General features: G+C 52.7%; 1 protein-coding gene across 2 annotated transcripts in view; it reads right to left on the bottom strand.

Annotated features, from left to right (window-relative positions):
* MTOR (mechanistic target of rapamycin kinase) overlaps window positions 1-22313 on the bottom strand; it is a 127194-nt gene that overhangs the window by 11239 nt on the left and 93642 nt on the right. For both annotated transcript variants that reach the window (XM_032360634.1, XM_032360633.1), the window contains exons 31-49: window positions 21642-21742; window positions 19722-19837; window positions 18436-18513; window positions 18120-18227; window positions 14841-14966; window positions 14613-14744; window positions 10955-11070; window positions 9895-10012; window positions 7410-7661; window positions 6624-6724; window positions 5392-5488; window positions 5029-5127; window positions 4632-4754; window positions 4332-4514; window positions 3796-3930; window positions 3404-3578; window positions 1995-2130; window positions 1389-1536; window positions 698-820 (exon numbers count right to left, since the gene is read on the bottom strand). In XM_032360634.1, coding sequence (XP_032216525.1) covers window positions 698-820; window positions 1389-1536; window positions 1995-2130; window positions 3404-3578; window positions 3796-3930; window positions 4332-4514; window positions 4632-4754; window positions 5029-5127; window positions 5392-5488; window positions 6624-6724; window positions 7410-7661; window positions 9895-10012; window positions 10955-11070; window positions 14613-14744; window positions 14841-14966; window positions 18120-18227; window positions 18436-18513; window positions 19722-19837; window positions 21642-21742 — 2467 coding nt within the window. The remainder of the gene's footprint in view (window positions 1-697; window positions 821-1388; window positions 1537-1994; window positions 2131-3403; window positions 3579-3795; window positions 3931-4331; window positions 4515-4631; window positions 4755-5028; window positions 5128-5391; window positions 5489-6623; window positions 6725-7409; window positions 7662-9894; window positions 10013-10954; window positions 11071-14612; window positions 14745-14840; window positions 14967-18119; window positions 18228-18435; window positions 18514-19721; window positions 19838-21641; window positions 21743-22313) is intronic.

Genomic DNA, 22313 nt, shown 5'->3' with positions numbered 1-22313 from the left:
ACTTGAAGAGAAATAGGTTTTAGAGAGATCAATGAAATAAAATAGAAGCCCCAGAAAGAAATCCAATGGCAGAGAATAGCTTTTTGTATAATAAAAATGGACTTTCTTAAACAGTAGGAAAAGGAAGGATCATTTAGTAAATACTGTGGTGTTGGCTAATCATCTCAAAAAAGTAAAATCTGAATCTTTAATCTTAAATTCCGAATTGGGTTGAGGATTTAAATGGAAAAACAAGTTTTATAATCAGTACAAGTAAATGAATGTAGAAAAGATACACAATCTTGAGGCAGAGAGGGCCTTTCCAATATAAAGCTGAAGGTAGAAACTTCAAAGAAAAGGATAAAAATCCGGTAACTTCCAACTTTTAAAAGTGTCTGCACATCAAAAACAAAACAAAAATCCCAAACCAAGGAACATACCAGAACAAAAATTAAAAAACCAAATAAGCAGGAAATTTCTAACATACGAAATAGGGTTAATATCCTTCTTATAAACGCAGCTCAAATGCTATAGCAAGAAATGGGAGAAACACAAAATTACTAAATCCGTATCCGCTGAATGGCACGGCTCGCCCAGGTAATCTCAGTAACAAGAGACGGTGCACAGTGCACAGCTGTTCGTCCCGAAGACGAGTCCACCAGGTACAGGTGAACAGACCAGAAAGCAGCGCCGGTGCGAGGAGCCCAGCGGCTCGTACCTCGGAGCTGGGGCTTTTGAGCCACAGCAGCTTGGCCAGGTCATCGCCGGCGGTGTTGTTGACGGCGTGCTCGAACACCTCCACCTTCTGCATCAGCGTCAGGTGATCGTAGTCCGGAGCCATCTGCATCGGGACACAAGAGCTCTGCGAGCGGCCCTGGACTGCTAGCTTCAATCCAGGGGGACATGAGGCTCTGGGCCGGGGCAGAGCTGGGTTCTGATCTCACCACACCAGCCCAAAGGAGATAAGAACAGTGTGGGGGGGGAGGGTGTGGCCAACAGAACCGGGTGACCTTGGGAACGCCAGGGCTCAAGGGTGAGATGTCAGGTCCCACCTGAGCTTAAGTCTGCTGGCGCAAAGGAGAGCGCGGGAGGCATCGCGGTTTGGGTGACAGATCTCTTACTACTTGCGCCTCTACTGCCATCATCTCCCTGGGTGGGCCGTGTCCCGTCCCCATCAGCTGATCCCCTGATCAACAATACCATCCAGTCTCACCTAGAAGGCTGGACACCTGATTTCTGGGCTCTACGGTCCTGTTCCTTGGAGGTAATCTGCGTTAGGACTCGCTCTGTCTCCCAACCAGATTTTCCGGGGACACGGACTTCCCGCACATGCACAGAGGGACGAGAAGCGCAGCTCGGAGCTCCTGACTGGTGAGTGACGTCGAGGCCGTGAAGGCCTCACCACGTACCCGCAACATGATGCGATGCTCGATGTTGAGGAGGATCTTCTTCTTCTCTCTGTAGTCCCGGATGAGGGCGTGCAGCGTGTCGCAGTGCGGGACCCAGCCGATGAGGCCCGAGTTGGTGGATAAGGGGATGACGGCGTATCTCTGGATGCTGCCGCCCCCGGAAGGCAGGGTTGGTTACTGGACGTAAGCAGAGTCAGCCTCCGACCCCCGCACAACACAGGGGAGCAGGCTGAACGCCCCCCACGCCCACCCCTCCAACTTAATATCCACGTTCTTAACGGAATGGGGAAGAGAGCGGGGCGGCCGGGGATGGTAAACACACAGGCCGTGCAGCGTCTCTAGTCTAATGGCCACGGGCTGTTCCACTCTGGACCCTCTGGTGGTTGTTACAGGTGTTTCCCTTCAAAGCGCGCAAGCGTAGGGACAGCTCTTTGCTGTGTTCAACGCCTTGGCTACTGAGCACTTCCTGCCAGGTACGCTATGTCTAGAACTGCTTTCGTGGAGGGACACGACCACATGGGAGGGATGTAAGGAAAGCCCAGATGACCCGTCATGTCGCTGCCGTGCCACTACTCCCCCCAACCCCCACCACCGCGTCCTGACTACCTGAGGTTCTTGCGAAGAGACGTCGGGTCGTTGGCCAGAAGGGTGTTGACCAGGCCGAAGAGCTGCATCACTCGTTCGTCCTGCCGCAGGTCTTCGTGGCCCTTCAGGAGGAAAACAAACTCATGCCCGTTGCTGCCTGTGGGAATGGTGGGAGCCGTTAGCACAGACCAGCCCTGTACCCCCAAGCTCCTACGTGTACCCTACCCAGACGCACTTGCGCACAAACATACAGTACCCCAGAACTCCTGAAAGAGATCGTCCCCCAATGAAATGCTGGTCAAATTAAAAATACATAAAATTAAAAACAGCTGTCTTTGGAGATCAGGACCGATTCCGCAGGGATGGTCGTTCTGCGTGCTCCCCCACAACCACTCTCCGCCCTGCTGTCTGGATTGGGCCCATGAAGCCTGACCCCTGGGAACTCTATCACCTCAGCTCCCAGTTGGGCTTGGCCAATGGGGGCACTGGCAGGAGGGAAATCAGAGGGTGGGAAGAGGGAGAGGCCAAAGGGTTTGCTCCTGACAATGGTCCAGGCTCCAGTTCTAGAAGTTTCTAGTGTTCCTCCCCCTGGGCTACAGCTCCAGTGGTGGATGGCCTCTCTTTCTAGGTTATGTGTTCTCGATGGGCTCCTTGCCCTCTCGGGTCTGGAGGGTGGGGTGAGTCATAGCTTCTCACTGTTGGCTCTCTTGATTCTGTTCACAGAAGGAAACAGGTCCTTCATTCAAGTCTCTCATGAAATACTGTGGAGAACCTGACTGACTCGTGGTTGAGTATCAGGAGACGCCAGCCCACGGAGAGATGATCTCCTGGGAACCACGACGAACTGGGCTGGTGAGTAACTACTGCATTAAAAAGCATGAGCTGTATTGAAAGTGAGAACCCTCAGGGGGCCGTCAGAGCATCCGGGCCTTCCGTAGCCACCCCAGGTAGGCCACAGAGCTCACTGTGAGAACTCATTTCCACGTCAGTTTGTTCCTTTTACATAGCCATTTCCCACGGAGAGAGACCATGATGGTGAAGGAGAACATTCGAGAGCTCAGGAGCCCTTTCTTCGGCCCTGCTCGTCACCTACCACACCTGCCCCGAGATGCCCCTCTGTTGGCCCTGTCAGTCCCCTGCAGCCACCTGCCTCCCCCCATGCCCATGCCGCACACCTCTGCGGCTCCCTCTGCCTGCTCTGCAGGGCGCTCAGGCCTCCCGCGAGCACCGCAACGGTGTGAACAGACGAGGAGTCCTGGGGGTGATGTGACAGGGAACCCGCTTGTGCTCTGTTTCTCTCTCCATAAGCCCGGGAGAGAGGCCGCATGGGAAGAGGAGTGTTGTGAACGGGGAGCGGAGACCTCAGAAAAGGGGAGGGGTTCGGCCAGGGTTGGGGGGGCTGCAGGAGGCAGGAGCGCAGGCGTCCTTACCCATGAGCGTCAGCTTCCGGGGCCTCTGCTTGGAGGTGATGACCTGCAGGGACGGCGCGATGGACTGAATGCGAATGATCGGCTGGTTGGGGTCGTACGTTCCGGGCACGGCCAGTTCGAGGTCCCGGCACATCAGAAGTTTGGGGGACACATACTGCAGCTCTAGAGAGGTGAGCTGTGAACAAGTGCCACAGGGGTCAGCTGGCTGCCGCCGGGGAAGGGCATACATGCAATTTGGGTATTTTTTAATAGATTGCTAACGGCAATGACTTGTCCTAGAATTTGCAGATAAAAGTAAAACCAGAGGCTTTAGAGTTAGCGTCAGAACGTTCACAAAAAGGAAAACCTAAGGGATGATGATGGTGAACGCCGCTGGAGCCCAAAGATCCTACCTGGGGCAGCTGCTTAGAGATCCGTCTGAACACGTGATAATAGAGGTCCCAGGCTTGGGTGAGGTCCTTGACGTTCCCGGATTTCATGTACTTCCTGCACCACTCTTGGGCCTCCATTAGGTCTCGACCATATGCCTGGACGGGGAAGCAGGGCACGTCTGTGAGCCGTCAGGTGTGGACTATGCCCCGTGCTGAAGCCCCAAGCAGACGGCACAACTGCTCGGCCGCACGCGACGGCTGGACGGCTGTGGCCCTTCACAGGGCTCAGCAGGGCAGTGGGGAGGCCCCGTCCTGGAGGCCCCGTCCTGGGACGGCTTATGGGCAAAGGAAGGAGAGGCAAGATGAGCTCAGCAAGGATCTCATGGTTTTCCAGTTCTCCTAAGTTCTTAGAAGTTCATGACGATTAAATTGCTGGTGTTTCTATATCCCGTGGCCTCCGTCAGAATATGTTCTAGTCACGTCAGGAGCAAGGCCAGAGGGAAAGGGGTCTGGTAAAGGCTTTGGGTCATGTCACGCCGTGCTCTCTCATCCCATACCTGATTAAAAGATGTCTCCTTCAGAGTCTGGGGGCCTCGCTCCATCATGGCGTGCAGGGGCTCCAGCACCTCGAACATGCCCTTCACGTTCCTCTCCCCGAAGTACAAACGGGAGGCCTCTTCCAGGCCTTCGTGCCACATCTCGTGCCAGAGGATGGCCACGCGGATGAGCTCCTCGCTCACCTGGACCAAAGGGGGCAAGCGAGAGGCAGCGAGGATGAGCTGACGGACTGAAAGGCTGACTGAAAGGGAGAGAGCGCAGGTCGTCCTGCCGGCAGCACCGGCGCGGGCCGGACTCACCATCATGGCCTGCTGGACCAGGGTGTTACTGTGCTCGCACATGTTCTTCAGGATCTTGTTGGCTGCGTTGTGGCGCGCCGTCGTGGTGGACTTAGAGGCCACGGTCAGGGGGTAGATGAGGGCCTGCGGCAGACATGGAGGGAACACTCGCAAACTCGGACTTTCCGGAAGATGAGAGAGACGGAGAGGACGCTGCTGACACTGATTCAAGCCCATCACTCAGATGGGGGGAAGAAGGCCCTTCAGGAAGGCCCCTGGGCCTGGGCCTGCCAGCCGGACAGAGGGGATGCCTGGTTCCCGGTTCCTGCCTTATGCCCCTAGAGCAGCTTTAGGAAAGGCCGGGATCCAGATCGAAAGGTCCACGGTTCAAGGAGGAACTGCCCGGGGGCCCACGTACCTGGGGGTGGTACCGGCCAATGTCTGTGAGAAGCTGGTGAATGAGGCGGCCCACCAAGGGCCTGGGCGTATCGATTCTCGCGATGAGCTGCGGTATGACCTGGATTCAGAGAGACACGGTGCACAGCGCGTGAGGGGCAGAAGCAACTACTTGTTATTCTGGGCAGTGACCAGCTCTCGATACCTGCTGTGGCAGATGCTGTGGAACTCTGAAAGAGTTCACTCCCTTCAGTTCTCTGGGAGAAACTAAAGACAATATGGAGTGTCGACCTTGGGACCCATCCCCCATCCTTTACCGCTGTCACTGATCACCGCATGATCCCAGGAGGAGACAGAGCAGGAGGGAGACCTGAGCCCGCCTTACCTGTAACCAAGTGTCGATCTGGATTGCTTTCACCCCCTCCACTAAGGCTTCATTTACATCTGGCCAGTGACCATAGTCAAACCATAAGGTGAGGACTCTGGAAAAGACAAATAAGAAAATCACAGAAAATCGAGTTTCCCAGTTTTTGTTTTTTTATTTTTGTAATCTTTAAGACTCTTGAGAAAAGAATAATTGGCAAAGGGGCGCCTGGGTGGCTCAGTCAGTTGTGCCCGACTCTTGATTTTGGCTCAGGTCATGATCTCAGGGTCCTGGGATCAGGCCCCACATCGGGCTCTGCGCTCAGTGGGGGTCTGCTTGAGGATTCCCTCTCTCCCCTCATTCATACTTTCTCTCTCTAAAATAAGTAACTCTTTAAAAAAAAAAAGAATAATTGGCAGGGCCTCAAATCAGTGGTTCTACAGTGTCTGGTCTCGGGGACCACCCGGGAAGGGTGTGTGGTTGGTGACGGTTATTAATACTTGGGTCAATCTCTTCTTGCCCTTTTGGCTAAGATCAAGTGGAATACTTGGGTCAACACCAGGAGGGGCATCCCAAGTGAATGCTTATTTTATTCCAGATAATGTAGAGAGCTCAGCATCATCTAAGCTCAGAGATCTAACGGAGGAGCCCAGGGACAACCTATGGATTATCTTCACACACACAGAAAGTCACCTAGAGACCAGCGGCAACAGCGTAAATGCAGGACTCAGCTGCCCCTGTCACCCACAGTCTCTGGACTGGCCGGTCTGGGCCATTTGTCTCGGCCACTCTAAGTGGCGTCTCGAAGCTGAGGCGAGGCACCTGGGTCGCTCAGTCAGTTAAGCATCTGGCTTTGGCTCAGGTCATGATCTCAGGATCCCGACATCAACCCCATGTTGGGCTCCCTGCTCAGTGGGGAGCCTGCTTCTCCCTCTGCCTCTCCCCCATGCCTTCTCTCTATCTCTCAAACAAATAAAATCTTTTTTTTTTTAAACAAATAAAATCTTAAAAAAAAAAAAAAAAAAAAGCTGAGGGGCTTTCAGCACTGCGGCCACAAACAGCTCTGCGTCTCCCTCCCTGCCAGAGTGCGCGCGCAGCCTTCTCAGGCCACGCCCCCTCCCCGGCGTGGGCAGGTGGAGGCTGGTCAGCCTTCTTCTTGGACATGCTCATCAGGGTGGGGAAGGAGGACGTTCCGAGTAATTCCGTGTCCTGCTGTGCACACGGCCCATCAGGGGCCCTGCCCGCTCTGATACCTCAGTGTGTCCTGGAGGTTGTTGCCTCGTGACAAGGAGATGGAACGGAAGAAGCCCTGGACGGCAGGGACGGTGTACATCAGGAGGGTTTTGGACAAATCCTGTTGGAACACACGCATGTTAATGGACGCTCTTGGCTTAGTTTCTCTTCCGTAAAAGCGGCCTCACAGCATACGAACAGTACCTGCCTCAAAGAGGTTATGAGGTTAAATTAGTTACTGCAGGAGAAGCCTCTCGATGAGTACTGGCTCACCGCAAGCACTCAGGAAATGCCGACTGTGTCACAGTCGCTATCACCTTGGACTAATGGTGGGTTCTTAAACAGGGGTGGCAGGGAGAGTGGGCTGAGAAGGAACACGCCGCTCTCTGGGCCTGCCAGCTGCCCCCATGCACTCTGAAAGGACAGCCAGAGGGGAGGAGGTGGGACGGGGCGGTGGGCGGAGAGGAAAAAGCAGAGGATGGATCCCGCCAGCCTGTCCTCAAGCGGACCCGCAGATGTGCACGGCCACCCGCGCGGCCACCCACACGGCCAGGTGCAGGCTTTAAGGGGATGAGCTCATTCTCGTGGGAAGGATGACTAGAAACTCAGTCTCCGGCTTGGGGGCTAAGGCAGGGCCTCCAACACAAACACGGGCTCGAACACTGCCGGCTGGCAAATAAGCCACACCACCCAGCTTCCTCTCCCTTCAGAGCGAAACCCAGGACCCTCCGTGTGCCACCACCCCCCCACTCCTCGGAGCGCCCGGTGCCGGGCTCAGCCCTCGCTGGGGGAGGAAGAGACAGTACCTCAGTGACCTTCTTCTGCAGAGGAGACGGGGTGGGGCTGTTCTCGGTGCTCTCGGCCTCGCTCTCACTGTTGCTGCCCTCGGTGCTGGTGGCGGTGGCGGTGGCCGTGGCCGCGGTGGTGGCGGCAGTGGTCGTGCTGGTGATGTTGGCCCCGCTGGCGTGCCGCAGCTTCTTCTTCTCGTCACGGGCTTGGTTCTGATGCTTGTAGTGCAGCACGGCTTCAAAGTTCATCACTGCCCACGCGTGCCAGGCCTGCGTGGGGCGAGAGCCAAGGAGGAGGAGGCCTGAGCGCCAAGGCCTTAGCAGAATGTGAGGCCAAGGCTGAGGCAGGGCGCTGGGCCTGCCCTTCCTTCTCAGTGGCCAGCAGAATAAAACTTCCCCAAAAACACTCAGGAGTGGGCCTTTTACCAGATTCAGCCTGATTCCTTCATTACTGTGGCAGGACCGTGGTGAGGGCCGTGGGGGGTGGGGGGGGGGAGGAGTATCCGAAGAGCAGCGAGCCAGGTCCTTGTCTCAGGGGCCTCCTGGTCTGGTGGACACCCAGCAACCCGAAGGACAGGCAAACGTGAGGGAGCAATGAGAGGCAGACAACAGGCCGGCCAGGGTCGGGGAAGGCTTCGTGGAGGCAGGTTTCTGGGCTAGGGGCTGAAGAGCAGCCCTCGATGGGCAAAGCAGGGACAAGAGGACAATAACAGGGACCTGCCAGCCTGGGGAGCTCAGGGACGAGGATGCAGGGTGGCCAGCACAGGGCAGTTCCTAAGAAACAAACATATCCAACTGGAGCCTAGTCCGTGATGGACAGCAGTAGGCGGAAGGTTAGCAAAGGGCAGGATCAGATTGTGGACGGGCTAACATAACAGGCCAAGGAGGTCCCGTTTCATTCTAGGTTTTAAAGATTCCTTTGGCAGCCAGCCGTACGTGAAACATCATTTACGAGAGCACACGTGTGGGGGCGTGATGGTGAAAGTCTTAACCAGGTCCCAGGTCAGTGGGAAAGGGAGCACATCAAGAGGAACATGCCATGGGGGAAATGTCGCTCATCTGCCCAGCTTTCCCATCCGGCTCATGTGTGGCCTGTCAGAAAACCAATGTCCACTGACTGTTTGCTGGGAGAAGTCTTATTTTGGTAAAGGAGGAACCACCCACACTCTGCGGTTTAGAGCTGCGGTGACCTGTGGTGCAGCACCGCCTCGTGCATACAGCACGAGGCACACCCTGATCTGGGGCCTCGCGAGTTTGCAGTGATGGGAGAACTAAATTCTGCAAGGGATATACTTTCTGGATAATCGGGAAATTCCTTTGCATCCTTTGCTAAAATCTTTCTTTAACATAAATGAGTCCATTTTTTTACCTACGCAGAGTAGGTCGATCATAACTGACCTTTATTTGATGAGTCACGATTCTGCACTGACCCAGCCTGTGTCCTCACACTTTCATTTATTCAGTAGCTCTGTTTTACCCACTCTGTGCCAGGGATGGAGCCAGGGGACATAGTGAGCAAGACGGAAACAGTCTCTGCACACACACAGGACCACACCATTACAGTAAGACAGCATAAACCCAAAAGGACCCATAAAAAGGAAAGCCTGAAATTCCTGGAACCAATTTTTTTTTCCCTTGTGATTTGTTTATTTTCTAGAATGTGAGGGAAGGAAAGTAACCTGGTTAGGAGACACTTCCAGCTGGTAAGGTTCTAGCTAATCCAGAGTTTATCTGGTCTATTTTTCCAGCCTAGAACTGGGGCTGACCTAGATAGTGTAATTATTGAGGCTGCCACAAAACAGGGATTTTTCCAATCAGAATGAAGCATGCTTCAATCAGGGTACAATTTTTACTGTACTGTTCTGTGTCTTCAGATATATGTTTTGATCTCAGAGGGGTTAATGCACAAAGTATTAGCAAGTTAAGGAAATGCTGGAAAGAAATCAATAGCGTCTGGCGTACGAAGCAGCTATTACTGGGAGGTAGGTCCCTCAGGGAAGACCTAAAAACTAAGGCTACGTGCTCTTCCCCAAACCCCTCCTCTCCCACTCAACCACATCTTTGATACATTTCCTAATTCTGTTTATCTTCCTGAAAAGTTCCCTACGCCATAACAGGATGTTACCCAGAGCTTTCCAATAAAAACAGAGAAAGTGAATTTCTTAGAGGAGGAGCAGGCAGGGATGGAAATCAGGAAGAAGCCGGGTAGGAACAGATGACCCAAGGGAAGATAAAGTTCCAGAGATTAACCGTGCGTCCAGATGCTCGTGGGCAAACATTCAGCTTAGCGTCTAGAAGACAACAGCATTCCCCCGTGCCACACGCAGAATAACGGCGTGATAAAGTATTTCTCCAATAAGACTCTATCTATCTTCTTGTACAGTGAAGCCCGTATGGGGGCTCTGACAGACTGGCTCCTGGTGTTCGAACAGGTGAATCCCCAGCCCAGACGGGAACCAGAAAGGCTGGGAGGGGCGGGGTCCCCCGGGGGGGGCGGGGCTACCTTGTACCAGCTGCGGTCGTGCTCCGTGGCCGCGCTGTAGTACTGCAGCACCTTGGGGATGGTGCTCTCGTTGATGCCCTGCAGGTTCAGCTGCCACTCCCCGAGCTTGAGGAAACACCTGGGGACAGAGAAACGACCCCATGCCGCTACCCGCACATGCTAGCTCCCCCCGCCTCCCAGTAAGGAGAACGGCCCATTTCGTTGGCGGAGCACATCTACACTTGCGGCCGGGAAGCAACGGGATGGAAACACAGGGCTCTCAACCACACAGGAGGGAAGAAACCGGCTTGAGGGGTGCATTTTGAATGTATCAGCTCTTCTCCTTGACCCATGTTTCAATGCCAGCGTCGATCAGTACCTGCTACAGGGTAGGTCTATACGGACCTGCCTGTCCCGATTTTAGTTTTTGGTGGGGATGTTGGCTGCTGAGTAGCTCTTCCTCTTGCTTGCTACCGGCTTCCCCTCCCTCATTTCTGCCTTCTCCTCAGTTTATAAAAAATGACAAACTACGTATCGACATATTATATTGTATCACGCACCATGTTATATGTTATAATGATATGTATCATTTACCATGAGAACAATAACAGCCCACGTTTACTGATCGCTACTCTCTCCCAGGTACTGCTCTAAACGGTTCACGTGTTTATTCTATTAACCCTCATACTACCTTCTACCACCCCAAGCAACAGGAGCCCTCAGCATCCCTTTTTTATAGGATGAGGAAACTGAGGCACAGAGTGGTTAAGTGACCCATCCAGAGTCACACATCAGAGCAGCAGCAGAGCTGGCATTGGCCACCAAGGGCTCCGACTCTCAGGCCAGACACCAGGAAGGCAGCAGCACCTGGATGCCCTGAAGCTCAGTCCTGGGCAGAGAGCAGCAGAGGCCCTAGCTCAGCACGATCTGATGGCTGCCCGGGGTTCCTACTGCAAAAGGCGAAAGCAGAGTTGGGAGCTCGCTGCCCAGGGAGCCTTGAGCATTCCTGCCACGCTGCAGAGGCTGCTGGGGCGGAGGGAGATGGGAGTGCGACTGGCCCCGGCCAGCGGGGACCCCTCACCGGGCCATGAGCTTGTGCAGCTCCTGCTTGTGCTGCTGGTCCTCGGTGGCGATGGCGTGCTGGGCCTGCTGCTGCATGGTCTGCACGAAGTGCTGCATGTGCTGGAAGGCGTCGATCTGCACAAGACAAGAGCACGGGAGCCGCTCAGCATTCAGCCTGGCCTCACGAGAGACACCCCCCCGATCATCTGAAGAGCCCGTGAGCTGGCCCCCACTCCCAGGGGAGCACCCTGGAGCACAGGGCAAGGGTGCCCTATAACAGGCGGCCCAGGGCATGGCACTGGGAGATGGTTGGCCTTTTCAAGAAGACTCATACTTTCCCAACTCAAGCTTCAGCTCTCCTTGGCTAGCTGTATTGCTATTTTGATAAGCTCCTTGCCTGATTACCCGGAAATAACAATCTATAGGAAGAAATGTGAAACAACTGCTTACTTCCCAGCAACACACAGGGGGGAAACCAGGCTCCTTGGGGGATTGTTTTTGGGCCTGTAAAACTTGCGTACTTGTTTAGAACTCTAAGTACCTTGGACACTCCAGCAGAGCCCAAACTATAGTTTTAGAAGTCCGACAGAACCCTCAGTACCCAAATAAGAGCACAGACATGGGGTGAAGGCCCTCATCCGTCCGTCCGAGCGAAGCAGCGGGGAGGACGCTGGCTGAGCAGACAGACGTCTAGGTGAACGGGGTGGCTTAGGAGCGAAACCTTCACAGCATCCTCAAGCCTTTCCATCTGTCTACACTACGGGACCTGATACAAAGTGAGCAGAACCACGTGGGTTAGGAACAGGGAGCTGAAAGAGGGAAGGGCAGAGACACAGAGTCAGAGATCTGGGACTAAGGTACCAGCCATCTCTAGAAGCCCCCAGGTCCACTCACACCAGCATCCTGGTAAGTGGGGTCCCCACTATTTTTAAAGGGCTTCAAGGTGGAGACAGAGCATACAGACATGAAAAGCTCCAGTGGAAAAAATGGTGGAATGTAAGTCCACCACAACGGTGGGAGGGGGGAATGGTATGCGAGAGAGTGAAAAAGAGGCGATGTGTTCTTTGCTGCAGAAGGAAATGGGGGGGGGATCAACATTTCAAATAAATAAGGTCAGAATGGTCTCCTTCCACTGAAACATGTCAGTCGTGATGGTCTTCAAGGAAAATACAACTCATGGCTTGGAGGCCAGAACCAACCTCAGACACGTTTCAACATAAGGAATTAATTAGCATCAACAGACATGGCTCACCCCAGAGCCAGCATGATGAGACTAACAATTCGTCAGGCAGCTAATCCGCACACGGGGACAGGGCGACAGGCAGCTGTTCTGACAGTTAACAAGACACCTGTCCCCCCACCCCCCCACCCAGACAGCTGCCTTCACGGGGTTCCATTACTCACTCTGGCTTTGAAAAATGAACTACATTAGCAGCCCGCCCCTGAGAAGTGATACATGTTTCTGTAGTTTTTTCCTCTACGGGAACTGCACTGACCAGACTTACAGCTGATTAAGAAGGAAAGGAAGAAGGGAGAGACAGCACTGGAAAGATCCAGCCCGAGAAGGGCGACCGGTAAGCCGCTGTGCGGAGCGGGTGCCCGTCAAGCATGTGAGGACCGAGTGAAGCAGGAGCTGGGATGCCAAGGCTGCTCGGAGCCCACACGCTCCGCGTCGCGGCCAGTCCAGGCACACAGCTTACTTTCCTTTCAGGAGACTCAGCCAAGCGCTGAACAAAAAATAAACCGCCCAAACCAGGGAGTGCTGCATAGTAGTTCGGATTTGAAGCTCAGTATTAAGTAAATCTATCCAGCACCGGAGAATCGATATCCTTCTACTGCACGGGGTGGAGACCACTTATTTTGAAGGAATTCAAAGTGTTCTTCTAAAATACACTCTTTTCTCCACCTCTGGGAAGTGAGGAGGGAAAAATGGATTGTTTCTCTCTTATAGATGAAGGACTGGGCGATCAGAGGAAGGGTTTCTCTTGGGCACAGAGTTTCAGCTGTGCGTCGTACGCCCGGTTGGCGAGCAAGACCCATGTCCTCAGCTTGGTGAGGTTTCACGGAAAGACTAGCCTGTCTCTAGATTGTGGGAAGTGGCTTGTCTAGGAAAACATGGGACATTCCCCTTGGGCCTGACGCCTTCCTGCAGAGCAGGCTCTGCTTTTCTCAAACTCTCTTACCTGCCTTACTCAAGGCAGGATACAAGGCTTACCGAATTGTCTGTAGTGGAGGAAAGTCAAGTTCAGAGAGGAAAAGGGGCTTGCTCAGTAGTGCGATTATTACGTAGCTGGTTCTCTGAGCACCTGTGAAGATGCGACAGCCCTAGGTCTGGGCTTGAAGTCCAAGCACCTGACTTCAAAGAGGTTTCTGGATTTCTAACGCCTGTCGTTTCATGGCTTCCCATCGGAGGCTGGGCTCTGAGAAGAGGCGGTAATGTGTAGAGAGGTTGGGCTGTGGTCATTTGTTGAAAGGAGCCACTCCCTGGTTGAGACATTAGCCAAGAGGCCCTTGCTGCCTGCCTTCGGCAGGACTTTCAAACACTTGGACTCTGTACCCAGGAAGGAAACCAGACCAAGCTCAGATCCAGCACCTTCTGTTTTTCTCATTTGCCTGGAGGAAGGTTGGACTTTGAATGAGAAGTGCTCTGGCCCGGGAAGTTTGCAGAGACTTACAACCAGACCAAACCAAACTCCCAAAAACAACAAAAAGAAAACAAGACCCCAAACGATGCACGTGGGCAACGGAGTTTGGCCATTCCTACTAAAGTGAACCCCTGTTGAAAACCCAGCGCTGGGGTGCAGGGTTCCCGATCCCACTGTGGGACGCTTTTGCAGTCCCAGAGTCAGCCACCCAGAAAGAAGTCAATCTGGAGACTCTGTCCCGGGTTTCCTTCGGCGTGCCTTCTACAGCCTCGGCTGCACGGGTGGCTCCGCGCTCCTTCCTCCTGGCAGGCCTCACCGCAGGCCACAGTGGGGACAGGAGGGCTAGGACACTCCCTCTGTTTGGTCAGCGGCACAAGGAGCCAGAGCAGGTGCTGATTTTGCCTCCAGGGCCAGCGTTTTGTTAATCATCACCACCATCCAGGGAGATCATTTCAAAAAATAAAACCAACATCTCCCCCCCACACCCCCGCCCCCTGGGAGCCACAGCTATTTCCTTGTCCAGGGAGGACCTGTCTGTAAACAAAGGAAGAGGAATTCTATGCCGGCTCCAAGTAGACGCTCCCTACTGGATGCAGCCTGACACTCTGGGTGTTGCTGCTTCTGGATCCCAGCTGATGACTGGGAAGGAGACGAGAAGTTGGAAAAACCAAAGTGGTCTTGTGAAATGTCCAGTCTGTGTTTTCACAAATATGCTGCCTTTTGGGTACTGAACAGCCCACCTTTTCTTGGGAGGCGGGGGGAGAGGGGGGCAGATATCGTGCCCTTTCTACGTTCCCTGCATACTCTGCTAAGAAATACAACCGTGACCTCACGCAGCAGTTCCATCAATGGCATCCAGGAGGCCCTCGGATACAATTCACTCTGGAAATCGGGCCAAACAGCTTCCTAACAGGAGCAAAACCCAACATGGCGCTTTGGGTGCTGCTCCCTTTTGGGCCCCGAGGCGGCGAGAGGCCGGGTAGTGGGCGCTCGGGACGCGCGGTCTGCCGCCGCGTGGGTTTGGATACAGACCTTGCGAGCGCTCTTCCACATGTTTTTCATGTAGGCGTAGGTCACCTGAGGGTGAACTGTTGGCAGAGGATGGTCCAGTTGCCGAGACGGATCCACTCCCAGGAGCAACACTAAGGTTTTATGAGCAAGGGCCTTAAAAACAAGACAGGCCGGGTTATAAACAGGGCGGGGCCAGGAGCGCAGTTCCGTCCCCAGCCTCCCACCACACCCTGTGCGGGGGTCACTCACCAGCCTGCCGCTCTTCCCACACAGGCTGGCATACTTGAGCCAGGTCCTCATGTCCTCGTGAGGGCTGACCACAAGTGACCGCACCATCAGGATCTTCTGCCAGTCCTCCACGATGCGCTGGCAGCCCTGGAACATTCGGGAGGGAGAATCAGGCATGTCCTCTGCTATAGCTTTAACCCCCAACAAGCAACAGAAAGACTTGCCTCGAACCAACAAAGAAATTCATTTTTACAACCTCAGCTTTCTCAAGAGACGGGTGCTGTGAAGAAAAACACTTCTTAGGAACCTCTCAAATCCAAGGGTCAGGAGAGTAACAGGTCTGGTGCTCGAGTCCTGGCCCTGCCACCTTCCATATGTGGGACGCTGCACACGTTACTTAACCGCTAAAATGAGGTAAAGATAGTACCAACTTCATAGGGCTGTGATGAGGCCGACATGAATTAAACCTTTTAAATTTCTTTTCTGGAGTATAAATAATGCATTTTTTTTTAAAGATTTTATTTATTTATTTGACAGAGAGAGATCACAAGCAGGCAGAGAGGCAGGCAGAGAGAGAGGAGGAAGCAGGCTCCCTGCTGAGCAGAGAGCCCGATGCGGGGCCCGATCCCAGGACCCTGGGATCATGACCTGAGCCGAAGGCAGCGGCTTAACCCACCGAGCCACCCAGGTGCCCCAATAATGCATTTTTTTTAAAAAAGCCAGTCTTCTTTTTTTGATACAGCTTTTATTTATTTGAGGGAGTGAGAGAGTGAGCACGAGTGGGTTGAGAGGCAGAGGGAGAACAGACTCCTGGCTGAGCAGGGAGCCTGATGTGGGGTTTGACCCTGACACACCGGGATCAGGACTTGCACCAAAGGCAGACACTTAACTGAGTCACCAGGTGCCCCAATAATGCATTTTTAACTTTGTATTTTTTTTGCTTCAGCTTCTCTGGGGCTCAGTCAGTGGGACATGGACTTCTGATCTCAGAGTTGAGTTCGAGCCCCATGTTGGCTATAGAGATTACTTAAAAATAAAATCTCTAGAAAAAATGGATCATTCAAAATTTGGAAGATGAATTAAGCATAAGAGAAGTGAAGTTTAAGTAAATTCTTAAACGACGCTGCCTGTGAGGAGTGGCATCGTCAGTCTTGAAGTTATTAACGCCTAAACCTGCACGAAGACTAGCCAAGATTCCTTCTGCTTTATTTTCACTGGTCTCTGATCAAAAACTGCATATAGAAGGAAAAGTGCCTCATTCACTCATACATATAAATTCTTTTTAATTAAAAAATAAAGGGAATTCGATGTTATTAAAAGGGATAAGTAATTTTCTATCGAAGACTTCTGAGGGTAAGTGGACCTCTTCTCCACCTTCGCTCTAAGAAGTCAGACTCAGAGACAAGCCACCCGGGGAGCAGGGCTTGTCCCTCTGTGGGCAAATCTGACCCTTTGAGAGACAAATGGAACTAAAGGAGCCGTCCTTCACGGAGGTGAGTCTGACCGTCTAGCAACAATGGCTGCAGGCTTTTAAATATGAGAGGATCCAGTGGGAGCCTGAATTAAGAACCTAAGGCAAGTCAGGCTGACCCCTCAAATTGCCCCAGGGGAGACTCTGGCAGGGGATTTCAGCTTCAGTGACTTGACCACAAAATGGCCATTCTCCAATAGAGGTGGCTCATGGAGCACTTGGACAGTAAGCCACCTACGAGAGCCAAGTTCATACCACAAACTTAATGCTTTATTTTCAGGTCTTGGACCATATCTTTCCATCCCATTAAGTGTGACAACAGCGATTAGGAAAGTTATGAAAACAGGAAAAAGTACATTGAGTGACTGTTTTGGGATCTTCCCACCATCTGCTAGTTTCTTCCAGATGCTGAAATAATCCAGCTCCTTGTAAGCCAAAAAGCATCTTGTTGTCTTAAGGTGGGAAAGTCACAAAGGCCTGAGATGCTGACAGTGTCTTGGAGATGGTGAAGTTAAACACGGGTTTCACGTGTTTATTCCACTCCCCTCTGGGCCTCTATTTGGATAAAGCCTCCCTTGTTAGAATGGCAGAAGACTAATCAGATCTCTGATTTGGAAACTCTTCAACCCATTACGGGCACTTAAAAAAAAGGTGGTGTGTGTGTGTGTGTGTGTGTGTGTGTGTGTGTGTGTACAAGTCAGGTGGGAAATGCTTGCTTTGTGTAATTCTTTTCTGGTGTCCAACTGACAATTTTCCATCAAAACATTCACTGGGCATTTCATAATTGCTAATAAAACATATGAAAGAATCGCATGTGCTTACTTCAGAGCACAAACGACTACATTCACACACGCCCTTTGCCTGCTGATCTTTCCTTGCCAGTGGAATGTGCCCTGAGCTTCCCAGACAGGAACGGAGCCTGCAGTGAAAAGGTCTTGTCACAGCCTACTGAGGGGCCTGGAACCACAGACCCTGACTGGCCCGGAGACAGAATTTGGAAGTAGATGTGGATGGGCCAAGAGGAACAGTGTAAAACCAAGGACACTGATTATGATGCACAGGTGACAAGCGGCTTCTGGAGCAGCGAGGGCTTTCTCTCCTTTGCAAATGAACTTGCCCTCCTAGCGACTCAAGGAATGAGAGAACTGTCCTTTCCAAGAACACTTAAGACTGCGGACTCCCAGACCTGGAACTGACCGCGCCTCATGCTCAAATGATCAGAATGTACAAGGAAAACACTGATGGAGGACTTGGAGAAGTTTCTCCGTGAGGGAAACTTCGGCTGAAGAGAGGCTGTGCATGTCTGTGACGGGAGGGACTGTAAACGGCAGGGGTTAGTCGACTGAAACATTAGGCAACACCTGTTTGAGAAGCCGATGCAGGCGGCCAACAAGTGCATTTGGAACAGTGGTTCTGTGTCGGCCACATACTGGAAGCATCTGGGGCAGCTGAAGAGATAGAGCCTGGGTCTATCCCCAGAAATTCTGTTTTATTTGGTCTGGGAAGTGGCCTGTGGATCCAGATTTTAAAAATCCAGGCAGGTCATCCTATCGGGCAGCTGAAGCTGAGAACCACTGATTCTGAGGTTACGGTTCTCAACAGGCTGGCTGTAAGCGTCATTTACTGCAGACATTTTCTTGTGTTACTAGAGAAGGGTAAGAGGAGGCCGCATAACCGGTCACCGGCTCACAGCGAAGGGCTGAGGCGCACAGCCTGAGTGCTTTGCAGCGAACGCCACCCCAGCCTCTGCGGGGAGGCAGGGAGCATGTGCTGAGCGAGAGTGGGGGCGGAGGGCGGGCGGGCTACCCCCGGCTTTCTAGCAGCCTTACCTGCAGTCTCTCCCACCAGATCTGGCGGATGATCTCCCGTCGCTCGGGGACAAGCTTGTACTGGATGACCTCCTCCAGCTCAGAGAGCATGTGGCAAGAGACCATGGCCTGATGGAAGCAAATCACATTCCCACTTAATACCGCACGAAAAATCCAAAAGCCGGGATTCATTTCAGTCATTCCTTCTGGTGACAGGGTATCTGCTCAGAATACATAGGCATGTTCCCAGCAGCCAGGGAGTCCTCACTCGGCCATGCTGAAAAAAGAACTGGAATGAGCCTCTAAAACGACCCCGTGCAGAACGTTCGACACTCACCCCATATGCCCGACTGTAGCTCTCTCCTGCCATAGCGGTTAACTCAGCATCTAGCAGGTCTCTGGCTTTGTCAATGCACTAGAAGAGAAAAAGAAAACCACAGAACTGAGCTGTGGGCTTGGGGCTTGGGCCGGGGCTGGGGCTGTTTTTTTTTTCAGGCTTGCCAGCTAGCTGGAGGTCATTCATTTTACTTAAATTCTAGGAAGTAAGAGGAAGGCTCCCCGAAGAAGGGAACAAAACTTTTACCAAACTGTAAGGCTAAATAAGAATGTTAATCCGATTTCTCGGAAGACACAGAATGTCTAGGAACCTCAAGCTTACCACCCCGAATCCCGGGTAACTAGGGAGGGAACACGCGGGCTTAGAGGCAGAAGCACTGCGTTCCTGGTCTCCAGAGGACAGCTGCGGACCTGCTCTCTTTCGTCTTTTCCTCGCGCACATTTGTGAACCTAAACTGGGCACACTCTCACTAGCCCCACGCGGTCGTCACTGGCTTCTGAGTGCCTTGTCCTCATGAGGGAACACCTCCACTCCTGGCATAGGAACTCCCAAACCTGCCATGCCATGGGGGTTTCTGTGCCTGCGACGTGGACAGCCCTGGCCTCAGTTCTGCTCAGGCCTGCGGGACTGTGGCATAGGTCTTCTGTTTCATCCACTAAACACCCTGCACGTGGAGCTTTTCTTTCTTGAATGTTTGAGATTGGGGACTGTGTCCCCCTCCCTCAGGTGCTCAGGTCACTGACCCGAGCACCCCATCCCAGACAGTCCAGGGCTTGTCAGGATGTGACTACGTCACTCTTTTATTCTGGAGGCCAGCACGGGAGTCTCAAACCCAGTGCCAGCTCTCCCAGAAGCTCATCCCTGTGTGGCACTGCTGCAGAGCTAGAAGAGGCCGTGACTGACCCCTGCTGCGGGGGGGGTGGGGGGGCTGCTGCTGTCTCCACCCTCCTGGGGTGAGACACATGGTTTCTCTTTACTACGAAGAATGCTAGGAAAGTGATCAAAGCATGCAATGTTGACCCGAGAAGCTCACTCCAGAACAATGTAAATGTTAACTTCCTGAACTCCCCAGTGCTCTCTCAGAGCAGAGAGTGGCCCTGACGGCTGTGCTGGCAGACTTCTGAGTACTCTGCTCTACAGCCGAGGCTCCTGTGAGCTCACAGGGTGGAACAGCAGAGCGGATGCACATTAGCCCCTCTCTGCAGGCACGGTGTGCCTAGGAACTGACAGTGCACATGTAATTCTCTTTTCTTTGCCAGACGGTCTGAGCACACCTAAGTTTTTACCTGTTGTGCCAAGGAGAAGAGGTCCTGATGCAGCGCCAGCACGGCTCTGTAGAACGCGCCATCGTGGGTGTCCCGAGGGATCATGCAGGTATACTCCTCCATGCTGTCCCACTGACCTGCACACGCGCGTGCACACACACACACACACAGAGAGAAAATCGTCAGCTTGCTGGGCTAAGGCAGCATCTCAAACAGGCCTTGTCATTGTTACTTGCATTTAGCTTGGGGTTCAAACAAGACAAACTCGTGCCTGATGTAGCAAAACCCTACAGAGACTCTCTACACTCTACAGGGTTGCGCGAGCCAATTTAACAAACAAAGCCACGTCTGTCTTCCAAACACAGGACTCCAATGCTGCTCCAGGGAGTTCTGTGAACGATGGGAGAAACCGAGTGACAGAAAGCCTCCGAGTCAAGAGGCTTTAATGTAGCACCTCATTAACCCAGAGAACTCTCAGGTTTCCTGAGGTGAGATGGAATGGCTTTCTTCCCTATTAGCAAAGCAGCTCACAGTTCAATGGTACGCTGGAAATTACATTTTCCCTAAACAACTGAAAGTGGCCGTTACCCAGACAGGGGGCAGGATTAGACAAACAGTCTGCCCGTCTCATTCCAGCAGTACCTGTGCCTCAGGGGGGAGGAGGGATTTTAAGAGGCTCTGTCATAAGAGAAAGATGGGCTCGGTCCTGCACGGTGGTCTCTGTGTCGGGGCAGACCGGGGAAATGGCTGCATCCGGGAAGAGATATTCACTTCCCCTGATGGGGCAAGCATGTATCACATGCCAACATTTCCAAGGCCATCTGCAGAAAAGACAGCAGCCTCATTAGCCGCAAACTGCGGGGCCGCTGATTGTACAAGGCATTTTCCTGCCTTTCACTCCAGACCATCGGCTCATTCATTCTCGATGCCTCTGGGCAAAAGCAAATGGCAAATGATGACTCCTCAGGAAGCAATTTGTTTTTGAAAAATGTTCTGGATCCAGCCCAGAGCTCATGAACGGGAAGGATAGAAGCTCTGTGAGTCAGGAGGGATGGAATGGAGGTAGGAGGTTACGTAACCTTCTTCTGGACTCCACAGGTGAAGCTTTCACTTGGGGCAGCCTGTGGGTGCTTTCCCCTCCTACTGAGAACATCTCCAGGATGGACAATAATCCTCTCACAGCTGGGGCCCGGTGTCAGAAACCTACACGTGTCTGTGGGGGCTAAAAGGAAGTCTCTGCCTTAAAATACTCAGGGAGTCGGAGTAAGGTGGGGGAGTGTTGAGTAGGAAGGAGGAGAGCGGAAAATCCAATACTGTTAAAATATTTATAACTGTTGGAGAAGGTGAGGGCATATGGGGATTTGCTATCCTATTCCCTTCACTTTTGTGTTTTAGGAAAGTTCTAGAATAACAGTTAAGAAATAAAAGGGGACAGAAAGTTGTCCTCTCTCTTAATTCCTGCTAGGGATACAGACATGATGGGTGGCGCTCCCGCAGCCATATGGGATCACGACATAGACTCAAAAACGGAGGAGGCCTCAAGCAAAGCAGAAAATATGGAGAGAGGCTAATGACAGTGGAACCAGGACACTAGTTTGGAAATTTCTAGTTCTAGATTTTATTTAAATAAAGAGAGAAAAATGAACCAGTAATTTATTTAACAAATACCAAACAAACCTCACTAAATAATCTCGATTTTGATGCTTGCTCACTGGTTTCCTTGGATTCCCCAGGATGGGTCATTTTTACCTCCATCTAGTAAGTCAGTCACGGTCATCAGGTAGAAGGGACAGGTAGAATGGGGACAGGTGGATACAGATTTCTGGATGCTTTTGTGGACCTGACGTCTCTACCTGGAGCCACAGTGCCTTCTTTCTCGAATGCGAGCCCCCAGCCTCCCTCTCTCTCCCTTGACCAGGGTGCCCTCGGGGGAGGCCTCACCTAAGCCCCAGGCAGCTGCGGCAGCCATGCGGGCCATCTTGGCTTGGGTCTCATCATTAACCAGGGTCCACTTTTCACAGCACTGCTGGTGCAGCTGCCCCCTGAAGGAGAAGAATCATATAGTTGGGTAAAGAGAAGCCACCGCCATAACCTGCTCATCTTCCTCTCCAACCCCTTGGCTTATGCTGGTGCTACACAAGGACTGGATGACAGGGGCCTGCCTGGAACTGGGAAACTTTAAATAAAAAAACACTTTTGACTGGGTCCTAAGATACAGGAGAAGTGGTTGGTGATTTGTTGTTTCTATGGGACTTTACCAGAGACACGGACTGTGCCTAATTCTACGAGATCTGAAATGTCCTGAGCATCTGGCCCCCTTCATAAATATTAAATAGCTTCTGTCCTATGCCAAGGAACCACGGGCTCTTTCCCCCAGCAGGCCTACAGAGAAAGCAATCTGAAGACACACATCTGGACACATTCATTTTGGGTTCAACGCCGGAGGGAGAACGCGCTCTTGAAAGTGTGATACGAGGGGCACCTGGGTGGCTCAGCAGGTTAAAGCCTCTGCCTTCTTTCGGCTCAGGTCATGATCCCAGGGTCCTGGGATCGAGCCCGGCATCGGGCTCTCTGCTCAGCAGGGAGCCTGCTTCCCTTCCTCTCTCTGCCTGC

This window comes from Mustela erminea, chromosome 10 (genome assembly GCF_009829155.1).
Source record: "Mustela erminea isolate mMusErm1 chromosome 10, mMusErm1.Pri, whole genome shotgun sequence".
NCBI classification, from domain to species: Eukaryota; Metazoa; Chordata; class Mammalia; order Carnivora; family Mustelidae; genus Mustela; species Mustela erminea.
Note: the sequence above shows the minus strand (reverse complement) of the source record. Positions and strands in the feature narration are given on the sequence as shown.